We start from the raw sequence: 15,985 nt of genomic DNA, 5'->3' as shown, positions 1-15,985 counted from the left end.
AGTACTCAATTATTTTTATTTATTTAGATTTTTATTTATAAAAAGGAAACACTGACAAAAACCATAGGATAAGAGGGGTACAACTCCACACATTCCCACCACCAGAACTCCGTATCTAATCCCCTCCCCTGATAGCTTTCCTATTCTTTATCCCTCTGGGAGTATGAACCCAGGGTCATTATGGGGTACAGAAGGTGGAAGGTCTGGCTTCTGTAATTGCTTCCCTGCTGAACATGGGTGTTGGCAGATCCAGACATACTCCCAGCCTGTGTCTTTCTTTACCTAGTGGGGTGGGGCTCTGGGGAAGCAGGACTTCAGAACACGTTGGTGGGGCCATCTGCCCAGAGAAGTCCGTTTGGCATCATGTTAGTATGTGGAACCTGGTGGCTGAAAAGAGAGTTAACATATAAAGCCATACAAATTGTTGACTCATCATGAACCTAAAGGCTGGAATAGTTCATATGAAGAGTTGGGGGGAGGGGGGGTGCTTCATTTTGTAGATAGTTAGTAGTCCTATTTTAGTTATATTCCAAAGGGCCCATGACTACTAGTTTGTTTTTTTTTTTTCCTTTTTCCTGAGCCTGACATCTGATATGCAGGTGGATCCAAGTTACTGTCTGGGGAGATGATATCATGGCTGCAAAAAGGACCAGAAAGCTGGATCAGGGAAGAGAGTAGCTCCCAAATATGGGAAAGGTGTATAAATATTGTTGACTGTAAATCCCATCAATTTGACCTGATCTGGAGCCCATATTCAGCTTAGGAGCCTAAGGAATTATGTTAAGTGAGCTAAGTCAGAAAGACAAAGATGAGTATGGAATGATCCTCAAGAAGTTGAGAAAGAAGAACAGAAAGGGAAACTTAAAGCAGGATTTGATTTGACTGTTTGGAATAGGGCACCAAAGTAAAAATCTCTGGGTTGAGGGTGAGGGTGGATGTTCAGCTTCATGTGGGGCGGCGGGGGGTGGGGGGGTGGGATAGGACACAGTCTTTTGGTGGTGGGAATGGTGTTTATGTATACTCCTATTAACTTGTAGTCATATAAATCACTATTTAATTACTATATGAGAGGAGGAAATTTGATTGAATGTCTCAAACTTTTTTTTTGATAATTTTTAAAAAATATTTATTCATTCCCTTTTGTTGCCCTTGTTTTATTGTTGTACTTATTGCTGTTGTTGATGTCATCATCGTTGTTGGATAGAACAGGGAGAAATGGAGAGAAGAGGGGGAGAGAAAGACTCCTGCAGCCCTGCTTCACTGCTTGTGAAGCGACTTCCCTGCAGATGCCAGGGGCTCAAACCGGGATCCTTACGCTGGTCCTTGTGCTTAGCACCACCTGCGCTTAACCCACTGCGCTGCCACCCAACTCCCTCTCTCAAACTTTTAAATGGCCAAACCATAGGCTGAGTCTTTGAAGTAAGTACTCAATTCTATGCTGTCCTGTTAGCTGGCAGCTGTTGAAGCTGCAGCAGAAGCAGAGACAGTTTGAACCAGTCGGTGTAGTTAGCCCCCAGAAGGCAATCCGATTTCCATGTGGCAGAAAACAAAGTCCTAGATGTCTCCAGGCCACTCTGCACCATCTAAACCCTGTTCCATGGCTAGAGAATGTCTTTTAATCCTGGCAGGGACCTCTCATTTTTGTTTTCCATTTTTTCAACTCTGGCAGTGGGTTCTCATTTTGTTTTCCACTTTGCTGTGCTTATCCCTCCCCTGGATCCCAAAGTAATCCCTGGCAGATAGAACTTGTACATAAAGATAACATGTTTAGTTTGTGCTCAGAGTTCTATTTATGTTTGTTCTTGATTTTTTTTTTAAGACTGACCTTTTACGGAACAGTAGAATTTACAAACAGGGAAGTGACCCAATAGAAAGCTAAGGAGTTCCTCAGCCTCATGTTTTTAAGGGTTGTTCCCAAATTTTGTTTTTAAATATATGTATTTCCAGGGTGTACTCTGACAACATCTGATCAATGTGTTGGCACAGAACTGGGATTCCTCTTTCTCACGGGCCCTTTGTTTCTGGCCAGTGCCTTGTTAGCTCCTTGGGCTTAATGAATGGATTTTGATCTTCATCCTAAGTATATTCATAATATGAGATTGAGAACAGGAGTTTATTTTAAAAAAAGTGCATTGATGAGAAGGTCAGAATTGCTTATTTCAACTTCCAGAGCTACTTAAAAAGGGAGGAACTGCCTAGTGGAATGCATGAGGGTTGTCTTGTGTCGGTTGGCAATTAGCTAAATATAGTAAGGGAGCCACAAGGGACCTTCGAGGTCATCGGTGTCCTCCCACCCGCTTTCACCATTTGAATGTCTCTAGCCCTCTGAAGCCAGCGCTGTAACCACCAGCCACACATGGCTTCTGAACACTCAGTTGTGGCTAAGCCCTAGTTATGATGTGCTGTCTGTGGGAAATTTCAGCCCGATCTCAGAAACTTAATACAAAGAAAAGAACGGACCATGTCTTATTAACAGTTCAATATTGGCTGTGTGTTAGAAATAATGATATATTGGGCAGAGGTAGATAGCATAATGGTTGTACAAAAAGATTCCCTTGCCTGAGTCTCCAAAGTCCCAGGTTCCATCCCCCACATCACCATAAGCCAGAACTGAACAGTGCTCTGGAAGAAAAAAAGAAAAGAAAGAAATTGCACCTTTTTTTTTTTTTTACCTATTTTATTTTATTTCTGCCAGGATTGTCACTAGAGTTTGATGCCCGCATGATGAATCCACTGCTATTGACAGCCTTTTTTTTTCTTCCTTTTCCCATTTCTCTCTCTATATATATATTAGATAGTACACAAATTAAGATGGGAGAAGGGGAGAGAAAGATAGACACCTGCAGTACTGCTTCACCACTTGTGAAGCTTCCTCCCTGCAGGTGGGAAGCAGGGGCTTGAACCCACAAGCAGCTTGCTTTATATTTTTGTCTGACAGCACTTGCTTAGACTATCTGTCTAGTCTTGCAGCTTCAGGACAGATTCTAGACACTTTGTTGGTGACTCCTCTGATTCTTATCATTTTGGTGCTTCCTTTTTCTCCATCTTGATCTTAATCTCTCCAGGTTCCACTTTAAGACTTCTGCTTCAAATAGGTGACTGTTCAGCAACTCCTTGTGAAATCCCCACTTGAAGAAGCAAGCACCTTGGAGCCAGTGGTGGCACACCTAGTTGAACACACATGTTGCAATGTGCACGTTACATTGTGCAAGGACCTGGGTTCACACGCATACACGCACACGCACACGCACACGCACACGCACACGCACACACACACACACACACACACACACACACACACACCGTCCCCACCTGCTGGAAGAAGCTTTGGGAGTGGTGAAGCAGTTCTGCAGGTGTCTCTCTGTCTCTCTGTCTCTCTCCCTCTCTGTCTCCCCCTTCCCTCTCAATTTCTGGTTGTTTCTAACAAATTAAAAAAAGAAGATAAAAATTAAAAGAAGAATCAGGCATCTCTTCATATTGTTCTATTCTAACCTCAGTAATCCCATTTTTCTTTCACCCTTTTGACTTCCTAACTCTTTTCCAACACTGATAATAATATCTCTTGGGATGCCACTGGTCTGTCTGTATTCTTTTCAGAAGTTGGTATCTGAAATCACCCCCATTGCTCTAGCAGGCTTGACTAATGCAGACAAGTAGGTTTTATTTTCACCATTAAGTACTTGACTGGTCCTTTTGATACAATGTTTCATTTAATCTTACAACACAAAGGGGACAGATGCTGTTGATGACACTCTTGACTGATGAGGGAGTTGAGGCTCAGTGAGGTTAAGTAATTTAGCAGAGTTCCATTGCAAATTAAGTGGCAGATCTGGGATTCATGCCCAGGTCTGCCTGACTCCAAAACCCACATTCTTTCATTCATACCATGCCTTCTTCACTGGATTCTTCCCTTTGAATATACCCTGTGATCTTGAGAGCTCTAATACATGGCTGATGCAGTCATAGCTTATGGTCAAAAGTGACTTTAAGTTTACTATGTTTATTCTTCAATAGAGTTATAAGACACTTCTGCTGAATTCCAGAAACCCTTTTCCAACCCTGCTGATAAATATTATGTGATGCCAGCAGGACTCCCCTGCCCTGACCCTACTGCATTCATCACTGAACCAGAGTTGAGGTATCCAGGTATGGGCAGTGATTCCTGGGAATTGAATTTCTTTCCTGCGATCCTGGTCCTGTGGATAGCTGACAGTTTCCAGGACAACTGATTTCTCAAATGCCATTCAGGCCTAGCAAAATAGCTCATTTGGATAGTGTGCTGCTTTGTCATGTGCAAGGCCAGGTTTGAGCCTGCCCCTCTCCTTGCACTGGAGGATGTTTTGGTGCTGGGCTCTCTTTCTCTCTTCCTTCTCTATCTCTATTTAAAAAAAAAAAAAAGAAACTATCAAAAGTGCATTGTTTACCTAAAGCCTCAGAGTTATGTTTTCAATAAAAGACAGGAAGTAACCTTTGTAAGTGCATTAAACACAGATCTTCGCATGAATGGACCATAAAGACATTTTCCTAAGTGTAATAAGCAAAGCACAAAATTCTGTAAGACTTCTTTTCTATGAGGTGCCTAGAGTAATGAAAATCATAGAGATGAGACTTTCAGATGCTAGTTGTTGGGGCCTGGGATTTGAGAGGAGCAGTAAGTTATTTAGAGAGTTTAGTGTGTCTGGCAAGATGATCAAGCTCTAGAAGTGGGTGGTGGTGATGGTTTCATAGCACTGTGAATGCCCTTGATGCCACAGACTTCTACACTTCAAAACAGCTAAACTGGTAAATACATGTGTGTTTACCACAATAAAATGAACCAAACAGGTCTTCACATACTGAAAAATAGCTTCTCAGGGGTTGGGTGATAGCAAACATAGTTGAGCACAAGTTACCATGCCATGCACAAGGATACAGGTTCAAGTCCCTATTTCCCACCAGCTAGCAAGAAACCTCATGAGCAGTGAGAAGGGCTGCTAGTGTCTCTCTCTTCCTCTGTACCTCCTCCCCCCCCCTCAGTTTCTGTCTATCCAATTAATTAATTAATTAATTAAATTAAAAAAGAATACTCTTTTCATGAGCAAAATGTGGGCTTACTTCACTGGGGTGAGGGGATTTTTTTTCTGACTTCTCCATCTCCAAAGTTTAACTGGCTTCATACAAATGTCTTTGCTAGGTTTAAAGCACTTTTCATGGGATGTCTTGGGGAGGAGGGGGAAGCAGCTTTACCTTAAGGACTCTGGTATGCAGACCCTTGATTACACTTGCCTTTCTCTAGAGATTTTCTTGTCCCTTATCACTTTATCTGAGGCTTTCCTAAGAAAAAAACACTCCTGTAAATTTATTTGGTTGTGCCAGCATGGCTGTAGCCTCTGCAGACCTGAAGGGGAATTTGATTGGCTGCCCAACCATCGAAGGATGTTTATTCTGTATCTCATTGAAGTCACTGCCCCAACAACCTGAAATGAGTTATCCAGTCCTATGCATTAGACTGTTTTGAAAAGACGTTTGTTTGGGTAGCACAGACTGAACTCCTATCCACAGAAGTTCCCTTTACAGTGTGATGGTGTGTATTGCAGTGGGTATATTTGCTTAGTTTCTCTGTATATTTCTTTTCTCAGGAATCATTAGCCAATGGCAACAGGAATCCAAGGATAAAGTGATTTCCCTCCTGTTAACTCACCTGCCTTTGCTGAAGCCAGGAAACCTCGACGCAAAAGTAGAGTATATGAAACTGCTGCCCAAAATCCTGGCTCACTCTATTGAACACAACCAGCACATTGAGGAGAGCAGGCAGCTGCTGTCCTATGCTTTGATACATCCAGCCACTTCCTTGGAAGATCGCAGTGCTTTAGCCATGTGGCTGAATCACTTGGAGGACCGCACGTCCACCAGCTTCAGTGGTGGCCAGAGCCGAGGCCGCTCGGACTCTGTGGATTATGGGCAGACACACTACTATCACCAAAGACAGAACTCCGACGACAAGCTCAATGGGTGGCAGAACTCTCGGGATTCTGGAATTTGCATCAACGCCTCCAACTGGCAGGACAAAAGCCTGGGGTGTGAGAACGGCCATGTGCCCCTCTATTCCTCCTCATCTGTCCCTACCACAATCAATACGATTGGAACCAGCACAAGTACAAGTAAGTCTCTGGGAAGAGCTCTTTAGCACAGTGTGATTTGGCAACTTGCTGTGTGTGGCATGTGCTGCTAAGAATGTCTGCTCTGAGCACCCTGTACCCCTGGGAGAAAAGGGCTGACTGGAATTAGCTGTGGGGGTGGAACCTTTAAACCTCATTTTTGTTATTCTTTTGACTCTGGAAAGATGAAAATGCTGGGCAGGAGGAAAAAAATGACTGCTAGTCTAAATTTGGGTTCTAGACAGACTAAAAATAATAATAATAATAATAATAATAATAGCAATAAGTGGTGCAAGAAGGAAACTTTCTGTTTCCACAGAGTTCCTTTCACCCTGTGGTGTTTGAATTTGCTGAGACACTGAGTTCTTTGTGACTCTCTAAACCTGATTCTAACCTATGGTTAACCAGACAGACTCATGGGCTTTGTGCATTTTTCCTCCTATCTTTTATTTTCTCTTCTCTATGTTTTATTTTATTTGTTTACCTGTTTATTTTTAATTTCACCCTGGAATTTTTGCTCCCTTGCCTTCCTTGGTTTGAATCCCTAGTTGTTATGAGGAGGATAGCACCTTTCTTCCTAATGTGTGGGAAGGTGAGGAAGGGGGTTTGCTCACTGAGAATGCCCGTGTGCCCGTGTGGCCCGTGTGCCGTGGCCTAATGTGAATGCTGTGGCCTTGGCCTTGCAGGAAGGGAGAGCAGAGAACAGCTTTCTGTTCTTTTGACCACAACAGCAAAGGACCCTGTCCACAACGGTGCTTGGCCGGGAGTTCTCTCTGTGTCTCCCCACCTAGGCTGAGTAAGCTGGCACACAGGCCACTGGTACTTACATGAAGCAGCAATGTGGCTTCATGGGAACATGTATTATACAGAATTCCTTATTTTGCATGTGTCTGTTAATACAGGGTCAATGACAAGATCACTTTGGGGGTGGGGTGAGGGAAGAAAGCATTTATTGTTAGACTCCATCAATATGTAGGAGCTCTCATTTGAAAAAGATATAAGAGTAATAAGAATGGACAGTGGCAGCTTCTTGGCCTCTACCCCCACTTGAATCCTTTGGGTAATAAGACTTTTTAAAAATGACTTTCTAAAATAGATAAGAGACTTGAATTATAACTGCTTTAATTGAGGTGGAATCTTAGTGGACAAGCTAAGAGAATACTAAAGATACTGTACTGATAATGCTGCAGTGTGGTATTTTTTAAATTCTGTTTTTTACATTTAGTGATAAATAACTTTTACATTTGGGGAGTTATATGATACTTGTATCATTCATTTAATAAGTAAGCAGTCTTGGGAATGATTGTACTAGCTTCTGTGTGGTGGAGAATGATGGTTGGGAGCATACAAGTTGGGATGACAAAGTTGCTCGGCCTGAATTTCCTGAGTTAGTGGCAAAGTCGAGTAATTGTTACAAAACTCTTTGATAGCAGGGAGAAATGGGAGTTCTGAGATACCTGCCCTCTCGGAACTGGGTCTTTTGTCCTGTCAAGAGATTGTCTTGTGTCTGGAAATCAATTCAGGGACTATCACATTTCCATCTCTTAATGTATATACATTGACATGATGACTGCATTTAAGATGGTCATCAGATTGTGGTCAGTAGGCACATACACTTTTCAGTGTGGCCCAGCCCAGCAGAGGGAAGAAAATGCAGCCCAAACCTCCATGGCCTCTTATATCTTGGAACCCCTGTTCAGTTCTTGACCTGTAGAATGCTGGGAGATTGGACAAGATAACTAGATCACATGTTTTAAGAAGAAAAGAGTTAGGGCCCCTTTTCAGAACATCAGCCAAGAGCTCAGATTACTCTTCCAGGAAGTTTCACTTAGATACTGTACATCATCAACACATCATCAACTTATATTTCAGTCTCTTGCCCTTATTCAGCTTTTGCAGTCCTTGCTTTGTTAAGGTTAGCTTTGGAGTGAGTGAGAGAACTGTAATAGGAAGTAGATGAGGAGGGTATCTAAATCGAATTAGATACTATTTCATTAGGAACTTTATACTGACTCACTGCAGACTATTGTGTATTTTTGCTTTCAGGTATATATTTTGCCCTAGTTTATGAATACATGTGAACATATGCTGTATCTCATGGGACCTGGTCTGTTATCTAGGTTTTGGGACTTTGTTAGGAAGTGTACTGCCTGGAATGGAATTAGAAAATCCTATGAAAGGAAAGGTCTCACCCGAGTAATGAGGCTGAAGGGTTGACATTCCATGCCTGAAGTCTCTGGACACAGTCTGAAGTGAAGCATGCTGAGGTGGTACTTGTTGCATTGATTAGACTGAGATCGGCGAATGCAATATCATTTGGCATGAATTGAGAGAAGCATGCAGGAAAGTGAACCCCACCCTAGAGGTTCTAGGACTGGGGGAAATATAGACTCTATAAAGAAAATGTGAAGTTACTGTTGTCTTAGGTTTAAGAAGACAATAGATAGTTATTGTTATAATCACATTATTTGGTAATTGAGTTACTTTGAAAAATCCCTTTGTTAGGATTTTCTATATCATACCCAACATCACCATAATTTATGTCCTTTGACTTTATTTGTATGTAGCTGTGCCACTGGTTGCTTCTGTTCTCCTTGGTCTAGGCTTTTAAGAGAGTCAGCATATCAAAGACTCAGCCTCTGTATTAAAAAGACTCAGTCCTCACAGAACTTTTGAGCTGTATCTTTTTTCTATGAGATAAAAGGAGAATGGACTACTACAAGCTGAAAAATCTATTAAATAACTTTTTGGATAGAATCCAGATGTTACAGAAGAGAGAAAGGAATGTATTTTTCAGTACCTTATTCTCCTTGTAAACCTACCAGGGGTCTGATGAGTCGATAGCAAGAATTTATAGATTCTTCTCATGAACCTGTGGGACTAGAAATATATTGGTTGTCACAAACTGTACACAGGCCTTGGCTTTCTTTGAGCCATCACAAGCAGTTCCAAACTTAAGGTGAATACAGCCTGACCTAGCATTCATCCCAAGATTTGCTTCCTGTCTGAAATCTGCTGTAGGAAAGGTCAAGCCATTCAGGAATAGAACTGGACTCTCCTGATTTTCATTCCTGCGAGTGGAGATCAGTGAATGGATGTCACTGATCTATTGCCTCTCTTAACCCCAGATAGGCTTTCAAACCCTTTTCTACTCTTCTCAGGCTGATGTTGAAGTGGAAAAATACTTTGTGCTACAAATGAGAGGAATTTGTATCTATTCGTGTCAGTGTAATGCTTGATTTTTCTTATCGATCTCTACATTTGGATTTGAGAATATGCTCACCTTTGTGACCCTTGTGTAAGACGAAACCAGAAGCTGTGGGGAAAAGCATTATTCTAAAATGAGACTTCTACAGTCTCATTGTATCATTTAGAAACTTAGCATTTCTTTTACTCCATAGATTTTTCTAGTGACTAACATTTTTAAAATTTTGGTGTTATAAATTAACAGATAGTATTTACTTTGGGTTGGATATTACTGAAAATACTTTACATAAAAACCTAGTAAGGATTCTGACCTCCCTGAGCAAATGACCTTTCCAGCATGTCCCATAACTTCACCTCTCCAAAGCCCTACCCTACTAAAAAGATAGAGATAAGCTGGGGGAATGGATCAACTGGCCTACATCCATGTCCAGTAGAGAAGAAATTGCAGAAGTCAGAATTCATTTCTTCTGCACTCCAAATAGTTCTGGTCCATATTCCCAGAGGGAAGAATATTAGGGGAAGATAACCAGAGAGCTCTGTACCTCAGGTCCATTAAGTTCTAGATCTTTTGTGACTAGAAACCTTTTTTTTGCCCCATCACTGAGAGGGAAAAGATTTTGAAGAACAATACCTAAGGAAGTCAGGTCCTGTCTCCCTTACCTGAGAGGGAAGAATAAAAACATCCAGAAGTTTTGATAGGTTTAGGTGTGGCTTAGAAAGGATGTGAAGGGGGGTCGGGCAGTAGCGCAGCAGGTTAAGCACATATAGAGCAAAGCGCAAGGACCGGCATAAAGATCCTGGTTCGAGCCCCAGGCTCCCCACCTGCAAGGGAGTTAATTCACAGGTGGTGAAGCAGGTCGGCAGGTGTCTGTCTTTCTCTCCCCCTCTCTGTCTTCCCCTCCTCTCTCCATTTCTCTCTGTCCTATCCAACAAGGAATGACATCAGCAATAACAATAATAACCACAACTAGGCTACAACAACAAGGGCAACAAAAGGGAAAAGATGGCTTCCAGGAGCAGTGGATTCATGGTGCTGAGCCCCAGCAATAACCCTGGAGGCAAAAAAAAAAAGATGTGAAGGTAGGGCCTTAGAATTGGAGCCCCACCTCCCCAGACAACTGCCCCACTAGGGAAAGAGAGACCAGCTAGGAATATGGATCAGCCTGCCAACGCCCATGTTCAGCAGAGAAGCGATTATGGAAGCCAGACCTTCCACCTTCTGTACCCCACAATGATCTTGGGTCCATGCTCCCAGAGGGTTAAAGATAGGAAAACTATCAGGGGAGGGGATGGGATATGGAGAGCTGGTGGTGGGAATTATGTGGAGTTGTACCCCTCTTATCCTATGGTTTTGTCAATGTTTCTTTTTTATAAATTAAAAAAAAAAATAGGGAAGCTATCAAGGGAGGGGATTGAATATGGAACTCTAGGAGTGAGCACTGTGTTGAAATGTACCCCTCTTACCCTATAGTCTTGTCAATATTTCCATTTTATAAGTAAATTTTAAAAAGGAGTAAATAAAAATAGGCATCAGCTTCCACATGGGGTCATCCATCTTTGCCCAAATGGCCCACATACTTCTCTGGTGCTTGTCTTTTTATTTTCCTGATTAAAAGTTGAAAATATCAGCGTGGGGGTGGGAAGGGACTCTGAGGAATACTTAGAGTGTGGAGGGGGAGTCTTTAACAGTGGAATAAAAATCACTCATTCGAATCTCATTTAAAAACGGGGGGCAGCTGGTTAAGCACACATGGCATGAAGCACATGGACTGGCACAAAGATCCCAGTTGGAGCCCCCAGCTCCCCCCCTGCAGGGGGGGTCACTTCACAAGCAGTAAAGCAGGTCTGCAGGTGTCTATCTTTCTCTCCCCCTCTCTGTCTTCCGCTCCTCAATTTCTCTCAGCCCTAGCCAACAACAACAACAGCAAGGACTATTAAAAAGGGGGAAAATGGCCTCCAGGAGCAGTGAATTCATAGTGCAGGCACCAAGCCCCAGCAATAGCCCTGGAGGCAAATAAAATAAAATAAAATTAAATTAAATTAAAAAGACATCATGGGACATATAGTCAGTGGAGTACTACTATTCAACAGTGAAGACTATATTATGTCCATTGGGAGAAAAATGATTGGAACTGGTGGGATGATTTTACTCATGTGGTATATAGAAAATTGAAACACATGAACTTGAAAAAACACCACACACATACATATATATATATGTATATATATTCAACTCATATCATGTGTGTGTGTGTGTGTGTGTGTGTGTGTGTGTATTCAATTCATATCTATGACTTTTGGAGAACTATGGTGATTATTTCTGGAGAGGGATGGAAGCATAGATCTTTGATGAGAGTGGTATAGAATTATACTCCTATTATCTCATAATCTCGTAAGTCACTAAAAAGAGGGGGAGGTGGGATGGGCAGTGGTGCACCTGGTTGGGTACTCACGATGCACGATGACCCAGGTTCAAGCCCCCAGTTCCCATATGCAGGGGGAAAGTTTCATGAGCTGTGAAGCAGTGCTATAGCTATGTCTATGTCTCTTCCTCTTTATCTTTCTCTCCCTTCTCAATTTTTGTCTCTATCCAAATAAATAAAATATTTTTAAAAATCTGAGGTATATTGCACCATTATGTGCGTATTTTTCTTTCCCTTATTTGACTGATGAAGAAACTAAGACATAGAGGAGTTATGTAACTTGACCAAGGTCACAGACCTACTAAGTTGATAGACTAAAGTTTGAACCCCAGGTAGTCAAGCTACAAATTCTGTCTCTTTCCTAACTCAAGGTTATGTGTTTCTCCTTTCTATACTTGTCATCAGAAATGGATTTTTCCTTGACCTGGACTTTGCACCTACATAGACCAGTCACCCTAGAGGACCCATGTTCTTCATGGAACACAAACTAAAACCCTGCCTAAAGTCTGCCTGCTTTGCATCAAGCCAGTATTTTAGTGTAAGCCCTTAGCTTTGATGTCACAGTGTTTGATTGACCTTCCCCTCTCACAAACACAGCCCCTCGGACCAAGTGTTGTGTCTTTGTTATCCCTCTTTCCAGCACCTGGAACCCTCTGGTTTCAAGTCAGACACTTTGGAGCTGGTGATTTCCTGGCATGCATTCAACTGCCATTGTTATACAGCAGCATGTCTCTGTCAGATAATGCTAGTCTCTTGCTAAGCCCAACTGTGGCCTCCAGATCCTCCTCAGTATGCCCCTTGAGGCAGCTACTATAATTCAATAAGAAACACCATGTGCCTATCTGCCTGCCTTGCCATGAAAGTTTGCATAACAGCAGGATTTGACAATTCTAGGCACACGAGGCAGATGTTCATGACTTTTAATGAATTTCCAAAACAAGTGAGAAAATGTCCTTGAGAATTACTAAATATTTGGTCATAATATTGATTATTTAGCCTTCTGTCTTAATCCTTATAGTGACATTTATCATTACCCTTGCCTCCTTTTTTATGACTTATTTAACAGAATTGGTCTCAGTAGTGGCAGACTTCTAATAGCATACTGTGATCTTGATTATGGAGGTGGTTATGTGAATCTATGCATATGATTAATCACACTTTAATGCCAGAGTTATACACGAATTCATACCCTCCACCAAGTTAAAATGTATAAAAATTCCTGAGAGTTGAGTAAGGTCTGTTGTCTCATTAAGTGTGTTAGTGTCAATTTACTGGTTTGATAGTACAATTTTATGAGCTGTTACTTGGGGGAAGCTAGAGTTTAGTACATGAGACCCTTATGTAGGAATTTTATGGTTTTTGTACTCATCTGAAATTGTTTCAAAATTAACAGCTTAAAAAATAAAAATATGAGGAACCAGGCAGTGGCACATCAGGTAAAGCACGTATACAATGTGGAAGGACTCCAGTTTCAAGCTCCCAGTCCCCACCTGCAGGGGGAAGTTTCATAGGCAGTGAAGCAGTGCTAGCAGTGTCTCTCTGTCTCCCCCTTCCATCTCAGTTTCTATCTCTATCCAATATATATATATATATATATATATATATATATGAATGAAGAAATAAAATTAATTAAAAAATAAAAATGAATGGGGCATGCTAAGGCTAGATATCTTCGACTTTGGTCTTATTCTTGTCTTTTGGATGGAGGGGAGGTGGGACCTATTTATGAAAATGATAGCTGTAAGGCCCAAGGGAGCAAGGGGTCCAGCACCTGAAACAAGAGCTTAGGCAGGTGCATAGGGAGGTGGGGAGCAGGGCTGAGGGTGGGTGGTGATGTCGGACAACATGAATCTCAGAGAAACTGCTCTTACAGGAACCCCTGACATGCAGCTGGGAAGAAAACCTCCAAGCCCATGGCCTAACCATGAGCAGCCTGGCCAGTTGTTTTAGAGATACGTACTTGGTCACGGAGTCCTTGCTTTTGCTTATCTCTCTGCCCTTACAATGTCTTTGACTATTCTACATGCCTTTTGGGGAGGAAAAGAAAGCTTTCTCCTAACATCTCAAACCGGACAATCACTACTATTTAATTGCCATTAGGGTCAGTGACTGCACCATGAATCCACTGCTCTTCTAGTGGCCATTCCCCCCTCCTTTTTTTTCCTCTTTCTTTTCTTTCTTTTGCCTCCAGGGTTATTGCTGGGACTCAGTACCTGCACTACAAATCCACTGCTCCTGGAGGCCATTTTTTCCCTTTTTGTTGTCCTTGTTGTTTATTGTTGTTGTTACTATTGTTGTCATTGCTGTCGTTGTTGGATAGATCAGAGAGAAATGGAGAGAGGAGGGGAAGACACAGAGGGGGAGAGAAGACAACTGCAGACCTGCTTCAACACTTACGAAGTGACCCACCTGTAGGTGGGGAGGCAGGGGCTCAAACCAGGATCCTTACCTCGGTCCTTGCATTTAGCGCCATGTGTGCTTAACCCATTGCACTGCCACCCGACACCCTCTTCTTTCATTTTTTGATAGGAGCTAGAAATTGATAGGGGAAAGAGAGATAGAGATACCTGCAACTTTGCTTCCATACTTGTGAAGCCTTCTCCCTGCAGGTGGGGACCAGTGGCTTAAACCTGGTTCCTTATATATGGTGACATGTATACTCAGCCAGATGTACCACTGCCTGGCCCCTACACCACTATTTTTCAACATAGTCTTCAAAGTCCTCACTGGTACAGTCAGGTGAGAAAGGGATATATACCAGGAAGGAAAAATTAAAAGCTATGACCATTTGCAAATGACATGATAATAAGCCCAGAAAAATCCCAAGGACCACACACACACACAGACACAAACTGGAAATCATTAATAAATTGAGTAGAGTAGCAGAATGCAAAATCAATACACATAGATCTGTAATATTTCTATACAAAAATGGTGAGTCAGAGGAAAGAAAAATGAAGTCCCATTTACATTCAAAACCCAAAAGGTAAAATACCGTGAAGTGGCAAAGAAAGTAAAGGATCTTCATGTGCCTTTCAGACAGCCAACAGCAGACTATCAACATCAATGTTAAGGGTTTGGAAGTTGGACTCTCAAGCATGAGATCCCAGTTTCAGTCCCCAGCAACAAATGTGCCAGAATGATGCTCTGGTTCTCTTTCTCTCTCCTATCTTTCTCACTAATGAATAAACAATATCTTCAAGTAAATAAGTAAGCAAACAAATTGGTATTAAAGAGGAGGAGGAAGACCACATCTCTAGGCAAACTTGCTAAGGAAAAAGGTCTTTGTAAGGGGCCTCTTGGAAACAAAAAAGGACAAGGCCTTGACATATCGGTTCTGTTTACAGAGTGCAAACCATCTCTGTCCTAAGACCTGGGAGTTTGTGGTATCAGTCAGAGTTAAATCCTTGTCTTTTACCAACAGATTCCCCTTCTCCCCAAAATCTAGCTAACCTGACATGTAACTGAAAAATTCCATTACTTCTTCAAATCCCTTCATTTGCTCTTCAAAGAGGTAACTCTAGTTGCTTTATTTCCTCTGAGAAGCATTTATAACAGCTGGCCTGATATATTTTTAGCTTTTGCTTCCTTCCCCTTTTGGGGAAACCTTTTTTAAGTGTGGCTCTGGCCTCCCTGACACAACATTGTGAAGATGGCTTAGTGATATCTCAGAGGACCAGATATTATCACTGACTAATAATCTTTTCCAAGAGTCCAAAGTTGTTTGTTTTTTTCCCCCTCTTCAGAACTCTTTTTTTTTTTTCCCCTTGCCATACCTAATGCTTGTGCTCTGGAACTTAGGACAGTCAGAACAGTGCTGTGGTCATCAAGAAGCCTCCTAATTTTTTGTGAGCCAGAGCTCCCACTGGTTGGGAAAAGTCTAAACCCTCCAACACCATGGGCCATGAGGCTGTGCCATCCTCCCTCATCCGGGAGGATTTTTTTAGACTCTAGCAGCAGCGAGGATTAGTAAACACTGGATGAGCTACAGAGGAAGGCAGTTGTTGTCTATTTCTACACTGTATTTCAAAAATAGGAAGGGTTCTGGCTGAAATAAATGGCCAAAGTTGGGTCTGCCTGGAAAAGAAGGGGGAAGAAGAAGAGATAACAACTTGTCTTTTCTGTTTGCTTGTTTTAACATTTTATTTATTTGTTATTGGACAGGCACAGAGAAATTGAGAAGGAGGGAGGGGATAGAGAGGAGAGAAACAGACACCT

At 42.0% G+C, this 15,985-nt stretch overlaps 1 protein-coding gene across 3 annotated transcripts in view; it reads left to right on the top strand.

The window, feature by feature from the left end:
• SAMD4A (sterile alpha motif domain containing 4A) overlaps positions 1 to 15,985 on the top strand; it is a 307,746-nt gene that overhangs the window by 197,444 nt on the left and 94,317 nt on the right. For all 3 annotated transcript variants that reach the window (XM_007527373.3, XM_007527372.3, XM_060174936.1), the window contains one exon: positions 5,619 to 6,140. In XM_007527373.3, coding sequence (XP_007527435.1) covers positions 5,619 to 6,140 — 522 coding nt within the window. The remainder of the gene's footprint in view (positions 1 to 5,618; positions 6,141 to 15,985) is intronic.

This window comes from Erinaceus europaeus, chromosome 16 (genome assembly GCF_950295315.1).
Source record: "Erinaceus europaeus chromosome 16, mEriEur2.1, whole genome shotgun sequence".
NCBI lineage: Eukaryota > Metazoa > Chordata > Mammalia > Eulipotyphla > Erinaceidae > Erinaceus > Erinaceus europaeus.
Note: the sequence above shows the minus strand (reverse complement) of the source record. Positions and strands in the feature narration are given on the sequence as shown.